The sequence below is a fragment of the Phyllostomus hastatus genome, unplaced genomic scaffold, assembly GCF_019186645.2.
Source record: "Phyllostomus hastatus isolate PE091 unplaced genomic scaffold, TTU_PhHast_1.1 phas_scaffold_1066, whole genome shotgun sequence".
NCBI classification, from domain to species: Eukaryota; Metazoa; Chordata; class Mammalia; order Chiroptera; family Phyllostomidae; genus Phyllostomus; species Phyllostomus hastatus.
The window spans coordinates 3,863,416-3,879,846 of record NW_025334004.1 but is presented as its reverse complement, the minus strand read 5'-3'; the positions used below and the strand labels follow the sequence as shown (position 1 = coordinate 3,879,846).

General features: G+C 41.8%; 1 protein-coding gene across 4 annotated transcripts in view; it reads right to left on the bottom strand.

Moving 5' to 3' along the window:
- The window catches only part of STAMBPL1 (STAM binding protein like 1), a 50,212-nt gene that overhangs the window by 22,376 nt on the left and 11,405 nt on the right, over window positions 1–16,431 (bottom strand). For all 4 annotated transcript variants that reach the window (XM_045854466.1, XM_045854464.1, XM_045854467.1 and 1 more), the window contains exon 2: window positions 436–518. Coding sequence is in view for 2 of the 4 variants with exons in the window: in XM_045854464.1 (XP_045710420.1) it covers window positions 436–465 (30 nt within the window). In the remaining 2 variants the exon portion in view is untranslated. The remainder of the gene's footprint in view (window positions 1–435; window positions 519–16,431) is intronic.

Sequence of the window (16,431 nt, the reverse complement as noted above, 5' to 3'; positions counted from 1 at the left end):
CAAGTGTGCAGACATTTACACAAGTCCCCAAAGCAACATTTAGGTGTTAAATATAAAATGTTTTCCTTGGTCACCACCGCTCGAGGTAAGCCTCCAATTTTCATCTGTAATGAAGCCGAGGCACGAAGAAGAGGCAGATGGACCTGCTACAAAGGGAACTCTGAAACTCTTCTCTCTGGTGTTCTGCTGAAGGACTACACTCCTGGACTCTAACAAGGCAAGTCAACATGTCACACTCTTGGGGAAACAAATTTATTTTTAATTCAAGCAAAGATGGCTTTATTAGTCACTTCCTCAAAGGAGAAAACCACATGGATGAAAAAGGACAAGCATGAAAGTTCTTGAAGCAATTGCCATTCATTTCACACTCGGTTTGCTTCTGTTCCCCTTTTTGGGCTCTCTTACCACATGTAGGCTGTCAGTTGGTGCACCTACCAGGGAATTCACCGTGAACGGCTGATCCATGGTGTTCTGTGTGCAGAGTGAAGGTGGTCACTGTTTCTTCCCAATCACTTCATCTGTTTCAAAGGCAAACAAAAGAGGCAAAGCGTGGGTTATTTTTTTTTAAGAACCCCAGTCTCAAGTCGTAAGCCCCAGGATTATTTCTGCCTCAGAAGAATATGAATGAATTAAAATAACTTTAATGATTAGTTGTTTTTTGTGTTTTTTTTTTAGAGCGGCTGTTGGAAATAACTTCCTGGAAATACCAAACTACAGATGTTTATGGTTTCTTAAAAGTGAAGATGTGAAGAAAATTAATTACTGCCCAGCACCCAGAATGAATCTGCTGGGTGTAGAACTTAAGTAGGTTTACTGTCTTCAGAGTGAGAAGGATCACAGTGACTGAGAGCATGGGCTTGGGAATGAGGGCTCTAAAACCTGGTGTCAGTCTGGACTTAAACTAAGCCCTCTTATTTCTGGGAGGTAGAATTCTGGATGACTCGGTGACTCCTGCCCCTGGGCATCCGCAGGTTAGTGCACTCCCCTCCCCTTGGGCCTGGGCAAGGCCTGTAACTGGTCTCTACTCCATAACATAGCAAAGGTGGTGGGATATTACTGTCATGATTATGTTATATCATATGGCAAAGATGAATAAATTTGAAGATGTATTATATTAAGGGCCCTAATCACTTGATGTCACATTAACCAAAAGGGAGATTATCCTGGATAGGCCGGACATGATCAGGTGAGGCCTTTCAAGGAGGTAGACACTCTCCTGCTAGTCTTGAAGACTCAGCCACCATGAGTTCCACAGCTGCAGGAAAATAAATTCTGCCTGTAACCACGTAAGTTTGGAAGAGGATCCCAAGACTCAGATGGTATCTTTACTCCTCTCAACACCTCCATTGCTGCCTGTGAGCCCCCAAGCAGACTCCTGACACACAAAACTGTGAGGTAATAAATGTATTGTCTTAAGCCATGAACCTGGTGGTGATTTGTAAAGCAGCAAGAGGAAACAAATACCCTAACTGTGTGGCTGCAAGACAGTTAGCTCCCTTTCCTGCTTATCTGAAAAACGGGATAAATAAAAGTACCTATGATGTGTAGTTGTGAGAAATGAAATAGCATAAAAAGTCCTTAGAGTAGTTCCTAGCACTCAGTCAATATTATATGAATGTTAGCTATTATTAGAATCTTTATTTTACAGCTGAGGAAACCGAGACTAGGAGAGGTTAAGCGAATGTACCCAAACTGAAGTAGTCGCTCAAACGTTAGTCTCTCTCTTCCTCATGCTAGTTTAGGTCAAGCTTTGCATCATGACTTCCCACTTCTTCCAAAATTATTTTGGCCTTTATATTCCACTGATCACTGGTGTGATGAATGACACATATCTTCCTATGTCCTCATTTATAAAATGTGGGGGTTAAGCTACATTCTCTCAAGTTATAACATTCTGTGATTCTAGAAATCTCAGAAGTCGAGTATTCAACCCGTCATGTCAGTTTTGGGCCTGAATCCATGGCTGAAAAACCCTTCACGGAAAGCCACCCAGCACGTTCTCTCTAGAGTTTCCCCTTCATCCTCTCCAGTAATCCCTGGAGACATAAGCTTGCAGGCTGCAGAAACGCTCAAGGAAGAAATGGGCTGGAGAGAGCCAGTCATAGTGGAGTTTAAACCCCAAGCTAATTCTGGTACCACTGAGTGTAGGCAATTCCATCTGGGGAATTACCACTACTTACTGAGAAGAAATAAACCGGTGGCAGGGAAAGACATTACAAGAGTTACAGAAGCAGAACAAAGAGGTGTATGGGGAATTTGGAGCTGCGTGGAAAGAGAAAGGAACAAGGAAATACTAGTCATTGATTATGGTCTTGCAAAATCTTCTGGGACTACTCAGACCTTAAACACAGACCAAATAATTTAAAAAGTTGGAAACATTAGAACAGCGGTTCTTAAAATTTTACTTCATCTAAAAATTACATAAACCTGGGACTTTTTAAAAATGCAGACTCCTGGGACTCACCCACAAGGAATCTGAATCCATCAATTCTAAGCCCACCAATAGGCACTGATCATTAGGGTGCGGCCCAGCTGATTGTGTAGCATGAGGTCTCCAAGCTCTACCTCGGAAGGCACTGCACTGGAGAACATATCAAGAAGGATTCTCACTTGTAAGCAAAGGCATTGACTCCTGAGTTCAGAGGACAATGGAAAGATCACAAATTTCCAGGAAGAATATTGCATGTTGAGTGTAACTGAAAAATAAAAACCTCTTTAAAAACACTTTCTAGGAAGGCCAGAGACATAGGGCTTGGAGGCTCCATATCCAGGAAGATAACCCCAAATCACACAGCAGCACTAGCCTGATGGTTGGGGGAGCCTGTACCTTCCACCGGCAACACCTGAGGCTGCCCTAGAATACACATGGAGCTGCCTCAGTTTCTTCACGTCACTAGTTTCCATTTCAGAGTATGAGAAGGAAACATCTGATTGGCAGAGCCTCGGTCACATGCCTGCGGCCTAGTGGCAAGGCTGGTTGAAAATGCAAATACAGAGCGCTTTACACTTCAGAAGGCAGTGGTGGGTTGTGCCAAGTGAGAAAAGGCAGATTCAGGGAAGGGTGGCCCAAAACAATTGGTAAGTGTGCACAAAAATCAAACAAACTTCTCTGTGATGAACTTCTAAATGTATGAAACACTTAATTCAATATATTTTACACACTGAACTTTATTTAATTACTATAGATGGAAACCAATCACTATTAACTCCCACACATATATTTATAATTCAGAAATAGAAACAAACTCTCCTTAAATCTAAGATGAAAGAAGTTTATAGACTGGTTGGTCAACTTTATTATTATTATTATTATTATTGTTATTATTTTTACCATTAACTACTCCATGGCAGTGGCCCTGTCTTAATTCCTTTATTTTTAAATCCCCAGTCCTAGCATTTAAAATCCCCAGCATTTACTAGTTGTAATATGTTACAATTACCAAAATCAACATAAACAGGTTATATTCTCTTGATCAGTAGCTGTCAAAATGTAGAAAATGTCCCCAAGATCCTTTTATTAAAGGGTGTGTGAGGTCATTATCATTTTCATAATACTACTAAAACAGTATTTGCTTAATTTTTTTATCATCAACCTCTCACAATTGTATTGTAGAGATTTCTTGAGGTCCAAGTTCATGCACTGCTCCCTTGAATATGTCTATAAATGTATGTTTAACTTTTAATATGATAACTATAAATAGATATAATCCACAGAAACAAAGCTTCCCAGTGTCCTTCGTCATTTTTAAGAGTGCAGAGGGATTCGAAGACCCAAACTACTGCTCTAGATCTACTGTGCAAACAAACACACAAATCACAACAAAACACAGCATGTTATGTCCACCTCACCAGAAATATAGTGGTCCAGAAGAATATAAAAGAGGGGAAAAAAAGTCAAGTGTCACCTTCCATTTGTGCTACTAGAGTCCGCTAAAATAATTAGAAAACCAAGGGCACAGGAAGAGATACCTTACCTCATACAACCTGAAGCCCACAGTAGCGAAAGCAGCACACGGCTGCATATTCTGCAATGCCCGTTTTCTTTTTCTGATATGAAATATAATGTTTAGCTGATACACAGACCTACATTTTCCAGCCTTTCTTGGAGTTAGGTATGGCCGGGTCACCAAGCTCTGGCCAATGGGGTATGAACTGAAGCACTGTGATGGGAATGTGGATTCTTCCCTTCAAAGGGGGCCCACGGCCTTCTCTATCCATGAGCTGGGATGCTGCCACAGAGGTGAGCCACCTTCAGGCGCAAGGAGGAGCCACGGCAAAGCAAAAGAGAAGAGGAGCAGTCCAGTTCGCTTACACTCAGACCAGTATGATAGACGAATTTTATCTTGTCTAATACTTTGTTTTTATTTACGCAGCTGTGCCTGTATCCTGACAAATGCAGCAAGTGTAACCGAGAAAGGATGATTCAGTGTAGCCCAGGGAGACTCTTGCCAATACTGATCATGAGACACACATCTTTCATCATCCCACCTACCTCTCTCAGCGCTCTGCCTGTGTGCTGCCTCCCTCCACGACTTCAGCCCAGGTATAGGGAGAGGCAGAAACATCCTATTTCCTCCTTTCCTTTCCTCCCAAAGCTCACCGGAATCCTGCCCAGCCTGTGAGATCCCACATAGCCATCTAGAAGTTTCACACTTCTCTAGAATCAGTATCACATAATCCCTTGAACACAGCAGGTATTATAAGCTACAGCCTGGAAGGCAACATTTGGTCATCATAAATGTTCAATTTGGCTGTTACAATAAATTTTAAAATTTGAATTTAGTTATCAACATTTAAAAATTGGGAGATTCATATAAAAATTCAGGTTTCAGCTTCTCTTCAAAAAAACATATTAGAGGATGTGGCAAAACTAGGCCCCAGTACCTGGAACATTTAGTTGTTATTATTTATCTTCTGTCCTGAGTTCAGAACAGTGCCTGCTACTTGATAAGGGCTTAGTATGTTTTTGTCAAATGAATGAAGGAACAATTTTTTTAAAAATCTATAGTATACTTTCCACCACATTCCCAGGCATATTAACAGAAGGTTAGTAAACTTACACGTAGTTCACTTAATTCTCTCAGTACAGGCCTATTCATTATTAATCTCATCCATTCAACAAACATCAGTTGAACACCTAGGATGTGCCAGGCATTGTTCTAGGTATGTGGGGCATGTATAAAACTGGAAAATATTTCTGCCCTTGTGGGATTTACATTGTAGTCAGGAGAGGCAGATTAACAATAAACCTTTTAAATAAACAAATTGCATAGTAAGTTAGAAGGTAATATGTCTGCCTGAAAAAAGAAAGAGTGGTGAGAAAAGAAATAGGAGAGGCAAGGAAAGCAAGGAGGCCTTTCTGATTGTCAAATGGACTTTCGCTTGTGCTTGGAGTGAAATGGGGAGCTATTTAGGGTGTTGAGCAAAGGCTTGAGGTCAATGGCATTATAATTTACAAACAGACCTGTGGGTGTGCTGTTGGAAATAGACTATGGGGGCAAGGGAGGAAGCAGGATATAATCAGGGAGAGGTCACAGTGTCTTGGGAGGTGTGGGAAGGTGGTGACAATGTTAGGTGAGATAGATAGTAAGCCAAAGCAGGGAGGAGGAGGGAGACACGTCTCAACCCACTAATTCAGCACTCCTAAGCCTGTTCTGATAAGATTGCCAGGTGTTCCAAACATCACAAGTAAATCTATGATAGCACAGGAGGAAGGAGAGTCCTTGAAATTATGTATGTTGGGAAAGGAAGCCTTTGTAGCAACTTCACTAGCTAAGAAAGCAAGGCTTTACTAGCTGGGAAAGAAAGCCTTTATAACTATACATTAATCCCAAGGTCTGGAAGGGGAGAAGGAGAGGGGTCTGGCAGCTGGCTGAAGTATATAACTCCTGGAGTCCTGATAGTCGGGACGCTCAGATTAGCTGTGTGCCCACTTACAGCCTTTTGCTCAAGTGTATTTCATAAATAAACTTGCTATCTCATTTCCACCATACGTGTTGTCTCTCACTTGAATTCTTCTCTTATGAGCAAGGCAAGAACTGAGGAGGGGATCCCCTTAGTTTGGGTCTCTTCAATAACAACAGCAGTGGATCAAGCGAGTAGAAAGTTTAGTCTTTGCTGAGGAAATTGAAGGTATTTTCATATAAGTTCTCCACTTCTAACGGGAGGAAAGGCAAACGGCTTAAGTGTCACAATGATAAGCAAATGGTACTTCAGGGAAGTAATCACATAAGTTTAACAGCACAGGAGGCTGGCAGGATGGCCAACTCCTCTAGCTCCTCACACTTCAGCAGCTATGGTGGGAAGACCAGCAGAAGAGTGCTATAAAGATAGGATAAACATTGCAATTTGGAGGATCAGAAATACACTGAAACAAGACACCCAGAGAATAACAAGGGCAGAAGGAAAATACTCAACATCAGGCACAAATAAAATATTGCAATTTGGAGGCCTGATGGGCCCTGGGGCACACAGCACAAAGGCAGCCTCTGGAGTGAGCCTGGGTGTGAGTTGTGGGCCCCGCACCTGCTTGCTAGTCATCCTTACTAGAATCTGCCAGGCTCTCTCACCGGGACTCATCACTGCCCCACCTCTTCACTCCAGACTGGCTTACAACTAATTGAAAACACTCATTAGGGAAGCCTGATTTAATCTTGACCTGCTCCCTACTCTCCACCCCCAGTACAGCCCACATTCCTATGAGATGACAACATCTGAACTACAGCCTGGTGACACGTTTAACCTGTCATATACCCCCCTGAGAGGCTCTTTTACTTTAGAACTTCTTGTCTGTATAGATCTAGCCTCTCTTCCTCACTGTAGCCTCTAAAGACACAATCATTTCTTCTTTAAATAACCACTCAAAGAAGAGGAGGGTAGTGACTGCTTCCTATTAATCCTCACATACAAAGGCTTAGGGAACCAGGCACAGAGGTATCAAAACCATTTATTCACAATGAGCACACAGAGGAAAACCCCTCTGTGTCCTGTGGGTTCAGCTAAGTACCTCCTGGAACCAACTGAGCAGTTCCAACGGGCCCCAGAGGGCATGTGGCAAAAGTGAGTGCCATCCGTGAGTGGCCTAGGAGAGACTGGAACCCTCTTTAAAGTGACATTTTGCAGCCCTGAGTTTATGAACGTTTACTCTTCATATGCCCCCACAGTTTACAGCCCAACGGTAGAATCCTTTTGATTTGGGGTCCCCATTTGATGTCTCTCCACGTCTCAACTTCCCCCAAGGAAACCTGAAAGCAGCTCTACTGTTCTACCCCTTAAAGCCAGCAGCAAATGACGCTGGGAGTGAACAGAGAAAAGAATGTGACCTAGCCCAGTGCTTACTGTGTGACCTTTTTAGCCTTAATTCCCTTAACTTTCTTTCTTTTTTTTTTTTTCTGTTTTAATACATCTTTGGTGGTTAAGTTCAGAATCCTGACCCAGTTCCAGGCAGTGAACCACCTCCTCAGAGACTGAGTGCACAGAGCAGAGCCCATGAGCCATCACCCAGACGCGTCTCCCCCTCCCTGGCACTCCTCTCCACCCCAGTGCCTAGTGAACTGGATGAGCAGGTGAGAGGAGCCAAAGACCCAAAGACCGCAGGCCACCTCCTGCAGTCTCATTTCTAATTGGCCGACCAGCAGCCTTTCTTTATCTTTACCCCACTGGGTCAGAGTTCACGTTTTCCAGGAAGAACCTGGTACAATGTACTTAGCTGGAAATAAAAAAGGAAATTATCATAACTTAGAGTGTGAGCTGCAGCAGCCTTTACAGAAAGGGAAGTAGGACGTCATTCCTTTACCTTAGATGATATGGGCAAAAAGAAAAATCTCCTGAGTTACACTGACAGATTGGGACCTGCTTCAGGGGGGGAAATGACCTAGGCCTAAACCCTTGTCGTTCATTTGTAAAGATTTAAAAATTCAGACATTAAATCAACAATCACTTTGATTTTTATACTCATCTGTAATAACTGAAAATCAGAAATACACTATAACCCAGAAGATATGTATTAATACATTGATAAGAGAAGTATGAGACACGATCGGAATATTAGAAACAGATTTTATTGGTTTTGCACTTTTCTCTATACTTTGTAAGTACTTCGGGTGAATACCCTCTCAGTGCCCAGTGCTCGAATCTCATCCCTAGAGGAGTATTCCAGGCTGAACATACCATGACACACCATGGTTTAGAGTAGACCAATAAACAAGGGTGCAACTGCTACATGAAAGATTATTGAATAAATCAGCACTCCCAATGTACATTTTAAATTACTCTGAGCTAAGTCTGGACTACCCTGAGGGTAATCAAGTCACAGTGTAAGTAATAAAAGAATTATTTCTCTTAGTGCAATGCAATTTTCATCCTGACACGAGGATGAAGCCGTTGGGCTCCCCGAGCAAAACCGCTCGGGTGCTGGGGCCATCCACGTACCCAGGGACTTCCAGCCTCTACCACCTATGACTTCAGGATGCTGCGGCATCTTTTTTAACTTTTTTGTGTGCTTTAATCTGTTAAATGAGGGAAAATAACAACTTTCCAGAAGAACTGAGTGCAAATACTCCCGTGTATGCAGGACTTGGCCAGTTGGCAAGTGACCAAATCTTGGACGATGGAACCCACAGGGAGATTCCTGCTGGAAGGATTCCATGAAAGATTTTCATCTTTAACAAAAGAGATGTTCTGGAGAATATGGGCCTTTTAATCAATTGGACATGTGTTTTCATGTAAGATCGTAAATGCGGTGGCCATCTTGCAATCCAGAAGGGTCAATCAAGCCTAAGAAGTCGCTGGCACGCAGAGGGTGGTGGAATGAGCCTGGCTCCTTGCTGACACTGCTGAGCAGCTAATTCATCCTGCAACCATTCTCCTCTGAACTGCTATTGTGTATGGTATAGTAAATGCAATTGTTTAAGCCACTCTTAGAACACTGTAATATGCTGCCTGATTGCCATAGAGTTCCTCTATCAATATATCTTTAGCTATGTGAGCTTGGCAGCAAAAGCGGTGATTCTGAATAACTAAAATAATATTACTAATAGGATTTTGTGAGATATAACAACTTTTGAAGGAAATATTTCTGAGATAATGTTACATTTGTTGGCCCTAGCCAGTGCTGAAGCGAAAGGTTGCTGGTTCTACTCCGAGTCAAAGTGCATACCTGGGTTGCAGGTTGGACCCCTGGAGTGCGTACAGAAGGCAACCAATCAATGTTTCTCCCTCACATCAATATTTCTCACCCTCTCTTTCCCCTTCCTTTTCCCTCTCTCTACAATCAAAAATAAAATATTTTTTTAAAATATTATATTCTTTGACTAAAATATAAGTATTATTTATTTCCTGGTGATTCCCATCCTTACTTCAATGTAGCTGTTAATGGCAGTGCTTCCCTGCATTTCTAATTGGCTTTTGTTTAGAAAATCAATTTAAAAGCAACTTCTTGGACTTCTGGTCAAGAGAGAGAAGTAGGTAAATGTGGTGCTCACTTCCTCCCATGACCACTTCAAAATTACAACTAAACTACAGAACAGCCATAAGTGAGAACTGCCTGAAATCTGACTGAACAGAAGTCCTATGACTGAGAACATACAGAAGAAGCCACATGGAGGCTGGTAGGAGGGAAAGAGGTACAGGATGAGCAGGTCCCACACGCAAGTGTGGTGAATAAAAATAGGGAGGGACATCTTGGCTACAGAGGTCCCCCGTGAGGAGCAGGGGGTCCCAGCCCTATACCAGGGATCCAGGGTTCCCATGTATGAAAGAGACATCCCCAAAACTTCTGTCCGTAAAAACCAGCAGAGATTGTGGTTGAGATGGAGGGTTATTGGAGACCCAAGAGTTCCTTTACGAAGACTCAAGCCCATATTTCCTTGCTGCTAGACTCACTCACACTGAGCTCCAGTGCTTGGGCAGCAGCTCCAAAGGTACCAGGGACATATGGGGAGCAACTGAGTTGTCTGTCTTTCTCCCAGACAGAAGTGCTGGCAAGAGCCATTGTTCCTTTTCTGAGCCCTCCCCTTTCAGGTGCAGGTGGGCCCCATATCTGGATCTCTATCAACCTGACTAACATTGCCCCCCCTGACATGGTGATTCCCTGAGACCTCACTACACCCGACTTCTGGGCCCATGAAAACAACTTCCAGTGGCTTTTCTATACAAACAGCCTGTCTTGATTCATGCTGCAGAGTTTCCTATAATCTCTCAAAGGTCACAAACCCCAAACAAGCAGCATCTGGCCTTGGCATGCCCTGTACCTCTTACTAAGCACCCCCAACTTCAGCTCCAGGGGCAGCTGGCCTCAATTTGCAGCCTAGCCTCTCCAATCTCCTCCAAACCCAGCACAAGTGGCAACCATCTGTAGATCACTTTGTAGTTTGTACCAGTAATCAAGGCTCAACTGCAGTAAGAGGGCACATACAACCCACATAAAGTACACAACTGAAGCACCCAGCTCAGATGACTAGGGAGACTGCACCAATGGGTCCCACAGAATAGTACTATGTAAGGCCACTCTACTAAGACCAGGAGATGTAACATCTCTGCCTAATACACAGAAACCTACAAAGGGAGGCAGCCAAAATGGGGAGACAAAGAAGCATGCACCAAATGAAAGAAAAGGAGAAATCTCCAGAAGAAGTAAATGAAACAGAGGCAAGCAACCTACCAGTTACAGAGTTCAAAACAATGGTTATAAGGATGCTCATGGAACCTAGCGAGAATTTCAACAACATAAAATAGAACACAGAAACCATAAAAAAGAACTAGTCCAAAATGAAAAATACAATTATTGAAATGAAGAATACATGAGAGGGAACCAACAGCAGATTGGATGAAGCTGAGACTGAATCAGCAATTTGGAAGATATGAGAGCAGAAAACACCCAATCAGAACAGCAAAAAAGGAAAAGGATTAAAAAAAGTGAAGATAATTTAAGGGGCCTCTCGGACAACATCAATTGTATCAACATCACATCATAGGTGTACCAGAAGGAGAGAAAGCAAGGAATTAACAAATTTTTTGAGTCAATAATGACAGAAAACGTCCCTAATCTGGCAAAGGAAATAGATACTCAAGCCCAGGAAGCACAGGAAATCCTAAACAAGAAAACAAGATGAACCCAAAGAGGCCCACATCAGGACATATCAAAATTAAAATGCCAAAGGTTAAACACAAGGAGAGGATCTTAAAAGCAGAAAGAGGAAAGCAGTTAGTTACCTACAAGCGAGCTCCCATAATACTGTCAGCTGGTTTCTGAACAGAAACTTTGCATAAGGGACTGGCACAAAATATTCAATGTGATGAAAAGCAGGAACTACAGTCAAGATTACTCTACCCAGTAAAGCTGTCATTTAGAATCAAAGGAAAGATAAAGAGCTTCCCAGACAAGCAAAAGCTAAAGGATGTCATCACCACCAAACCAAATCAGAAAAAATGTTAAAGGGACTTCTTTAAGAACAAAAAGAGAAAAAGATCAACAATATGAATAATAAAATGGCAAAAACTACATATCTATCAACAATTACTTTAAATGTAAATGGATTAAATGTTCTAATAAAAAAGACATACAGTAGTTGAATGGATAAGAAAACAGACCCTTACAAATGCTGTGGACAAGAGATTCCTTGAAATCAAAAGACACAGAATGAAAGTAAAGGGATGATAATAAAAAAATAGAAATATGGGAGTGGGGAGCAGAGCAGGGGAGAGCAATGGGGAAAATTGAGACAACTATAACAGAATAACAGTTTAAAAAGTGCAACATTAAAATAAATAAAATAGATTAGTTGTAAAAAAATAAAAATGGAAATTAAAAAGTTGGGGTAGCAATACTTACACCAGAAAAATACAGACTTTAAACACAGGTTGGAGCAAGAGACAAAGAAGCAGCCACCAATCCCACTTCTGCATATTTACCTGAAGGAACCCAAAATACTAATTTGAAAAAACAGATGCATTGTTATGTTCACTCTGGCGTTGTTTACAATAGCTAAGATATAGAAGCAACCCAAGTGTCCAACAATACATTAATACATAAATAGGTGGTGCATCCTGGGTGGTGTGGCTCAGTGGATTGAGTGTGGACCTGCAAACCAAACAGTTGCTGGTTCAATTCCCAATCTAGAGCACATGCCTGGGTTGTGGGCCAGGTCCCCAGTGTGGGGTGTGTGGGAGGCAATCACACATTGATATTTGTCTCCCTCTTCCTTCTTCCCTTCCCCTTTCTCTAAAATAAATAAATAAAATTTGAAAAAAAGAGGTGGTACATATATGCAATGGAATATGACTCAATGGAATATGACTCCACCGTAAAAAAGAATGAAATCTTGCTATCTAGATGGACCTAGAGGGTACCATGCTGGGTAAAATAAGTCAGATAGAGAAAGGCAATTCCATATAATTTTACTTACATGTGGAATCTAAAAAATCCAAAACAAAATAAACTAAAAGCAAAACAGAAACAAACTTATAGATACAGAGAACATTTTGATGGTTGCCACATGGGAGAAGGTTCAGGGGAGGGGTGAAAAAGGGGAAGAAATTAAAATGTGCAAGTTGGTAGTTACAAAGTAGTCATGGGCATGTAGAGTACAGCATGGGAAATTTAGTCAACAATATTGTGATAACTGTGTGGGTTGTCAGATGGTGTTCGATTTATCAGGATGACCACTTCGTAAGTTATATAAATATCTAATACCACAATATTAAAATGAAGTTCATACTATCTGGTTTCCTTTTTATAAAACTGCAGACAAGTAAATTGCTCTCTAGTGACAGAAAGCAGGTCAGTATGTGTGGGGTGCTGGATGGGCTGGGAGGGAGGGAGAAGCGGGGATAACTGCAAGGGAACACTAGGAAAGTTTTGAGTGCGATAGAGATGTTCCTTATCTTCACTGTGGAGATACGTGCATACACATATCAAACCTTAACAAAATGTGCAGTTTACTGTGGGTCAATTATACCTCGGTAAGGATGTTTAAAGTAAAAAAAATTTGTATCATGTATAAAATGTATTTTTTTAGTTAGGAAAAAAGACTAAGGAACCATGTGAAATGGGGAGACATGGTTCTTACCATTTCCAAAAGTGCTCCAGGCTGTACGGCATCCAGCCATCGGCAGTGCCCTCTGCCCAGAACATTCCTCAGCTGCCCACTCCCGTGGGCTGGGCTGACTCACACTGATCCTCACATCACAACTGAGAGCTCACCTCCCCCAGGGAGTCCTCCCCTTCACCTGCTGAGGAGCCCCTCAGTTGTCCTGTGGGGAATGCACCACAGTGCATGGTCTTGTTAGGACAGTAACTGCATGGGAGCCCCAGCTCGCACACCATGAGAGGCAGATCCTTACTGATCATCCTCACATCCAGGGATGGATGCGTGGCCTGTGCTTGGCCACTGAAGTCCTTTCTTCTGGAACACACCAGATGGAAGAAACAGCTGAAGGTTTTTTATTTGTTATCCTACTGGCACTGATCACATTGTCCGCCATTAGACTATTCCTACAGTTTCCTTTTCTAACTGCTCCCATCCTGAGCTGCCTTTTTTCTGCTTGTTTCCAAGCTGGTTTTATAACCTTCTTGTAATTCTTTGGTTCATTATCCTTTCAATAAATGCTGTTTGCTACTGTTAGACAAAAAGAAGAAAAAAGCAACTTCTTCACTAAACTTCTCTGGCTTCAGTTTTTAGTCTATCTTAGAACACTGATAACGTAACTTAAATGTATTTGTAAAATTAAAAGGTGGATTGCACGGGGATCTGGAGGGATCTCCTATGAGTAAACTCGATGCTGATTAGAGCATATGTGCTACATGATTTCTAATTTGACAGCTTAAATGGCATTTTTCTTACCTTTACTTTTTTCCCTCCACTAAGAGCAAGCTGAGTTCTGGGCAGGTGAGATATTATTGTAGGACTGTATTATCACCTTTATTGAAGCAGAAGAGCTATCATAATAATAACAGGCACTACTAACAGACAGCTTTTCTTCTCAGGGTAACTAAAATAATGTATCAACCCAATGATCTTAGCCCTTACAAGAGCCTCCTCGAAGAGGCTTAGAGATTAGACATGCAGCCTCCAGAGTCAGACCACCTGGGTGGAGATTCTGCAGCCAACCACTAGCTGCAGAATCCCAGCTTCCCAAACTGCAGAGAAAGAGCTGTTGAGAGGGTGACAAATGGCAGTTGAGAAAATTAGTGCCCAGAATAAGTAACTTGAGCAAATGGTGAAGCAGGGCTCATAACCATGGTACACAGGATTCCAGAGTTTGTACTCTGAGTCACACAGGGATACTGGCAACTAACATTTAGTAGTTAATGGTGAACTCAGGTGAAGGTCAAATGCATGGGCCTTGGGCAAGAATGATAAGATTTACTGCAGAAATGAAATTTCAGTTCAGCATTACAAATATCTGATTCATAATCTTTCCTTGTCAAACAAATAAAAGGGCAATCATTTCCTTCACTTGTTTCTTAGGCAGAATGATTCATTACCTGGGGACTGACCACCTGGAACATTGTAGTTAAAAAACTCAAATGCATAATTAGTCTACCAAGACACACTTTAATTCAAAATATGTGCTGGTTTTTAATGCAAATTCTAACCTGTGGTATTCAAAAAGATTTCCTACACTCATAAATGTGTTAATTTAGGATGCTGCTCTATTTTTTAATGTGATGATTTCATTAATATGCATCATAAAACATTTGGAAAATGAATTTAAGGTGTAAGGGAGAAATTCATATTTGTACACAATTATTTTGTTATCATAAATCCACAGGAGCACATTAATTTTGTTATCTCGCTGTTGAAAACCTAAAATTTCCTGGAAATTATGCATTCTAAAGATAAGCCACCCCATAAGCCACTAAGCTCTAAAGCACATACTTCCCTTCTTATTGCGATTTGCTTTTAAGAAAACACTATCCAGAAGTTATCTAATTCAATGAAGCACAATGAGTCAGAAATAAAATTTCAAAATAACATCATTTTCTAGCCTGCCAGTTGCCTGAAGCTCAGAGATGAGGTCAGTTCTTGGGCATTATTAATCAACTTTATTTAATTTTCATAAATTTTCCAAGAACAGTACTTCGACATGATGAATTTAGTCCAGCACTACCACGGAAAAGCAAGGGCCAGCCTAGAATACTTCCCATTTACTGCTCCTTCACTGCCCCCAACCACAGGAATCCTAACTTCAGCATGCTCCAGTAGACAGCTGCATTCATTCACGTGTTCGGACTTGCCCTGGACCAGGGGTCTCCAACCCTGTTAGGAACTGGGCGAAAGAGTAGCAGCTCGCCTGAGCTCTGCCTCCTGTCCCCCACCCAACCCCCATCTTCCACAAAATGGGTTCCTGCTTCCAAAAAGGTTGGGGACCACTGCCCTAGATAATCTCTTCAGAGCAATGAACAAAAGCAAAAGTCTGTGTCCATCCGTAACCTCCCCAGTAGTCCATTTTTAAATGCTTCCAGAGCCCCTTCGCTGCCAAAACTGTTAGCAAGTGGCTGTCTGCTGCTCCTCTTCGCTCGCCACTCACTCCTTCCCTTTTTTCCTTCCCTGAAGCTTCCATCCCTCTACCCTGATGTAAAGTGTCCTCTAAGTGTGGTTCCTTGGCCACCTGCACCATAAATACTTGGTGGAAGAAATTCTTGTTACAAGAAACAGATTTCTAGGCCCCAGCAAGCCAGACTTTCTGGGAAGGGAGCCCCATGAATCTCTAGTTTCATCGAGCAGCCCAGGAGACTTTTAAGCACATTAAAACTTGAGACTCGCTGTTTTAGACAAAATTTCTCTAAGAGTGTTACAAGTTACCCCCAAATGCCTGGCCTTGATTAGCTGAATATCCCTACTTTAGAATGGACTGTTGCCTTGGCCTCAATGCAACAGAGATGTGTCCCTTTTCCTCCCATTTCATTCATGCTGCATCTCAACTATTAATTTTTCGTCTTTCCTCTTAACATACCTTTATTCCATAAGACACATTTTTTTCATGCTTTCAAGTAAAGCTTAATCTGAGCTTTAGTGCTGTGTCTTCACATGCTCTCCACCCATTTCCACCAGGACATCCAGCTATGATTTCTCACTCACTGTGTTCCCAGGCTAAATATGTACTTCCCACAAATACTGCTAGTACCAAATAAATTCTCTCATTCACGTCTTTATCCAGAGTTATTTATTAAGTGACTACTTTATGCTAGGAGCTAGCGATACAATGGTGAGCAAAGAGACAGACTGTATCTGATCTTATAAAACTTGCATGTACATTTTGCTAGGGGCAGGGAGCAGGGCAGACAGGTAAAAAGATATTGAACCATTATTCTGCACCATTGTATCATTAAAACTGCGGTAACTGCAACAAAGCCAATACAGGAAACAGACAGAATTATGCTTTTTTTTTTTTTGCAAAAATTCCCCAGAAGCATGTCTTTCTCAGTAC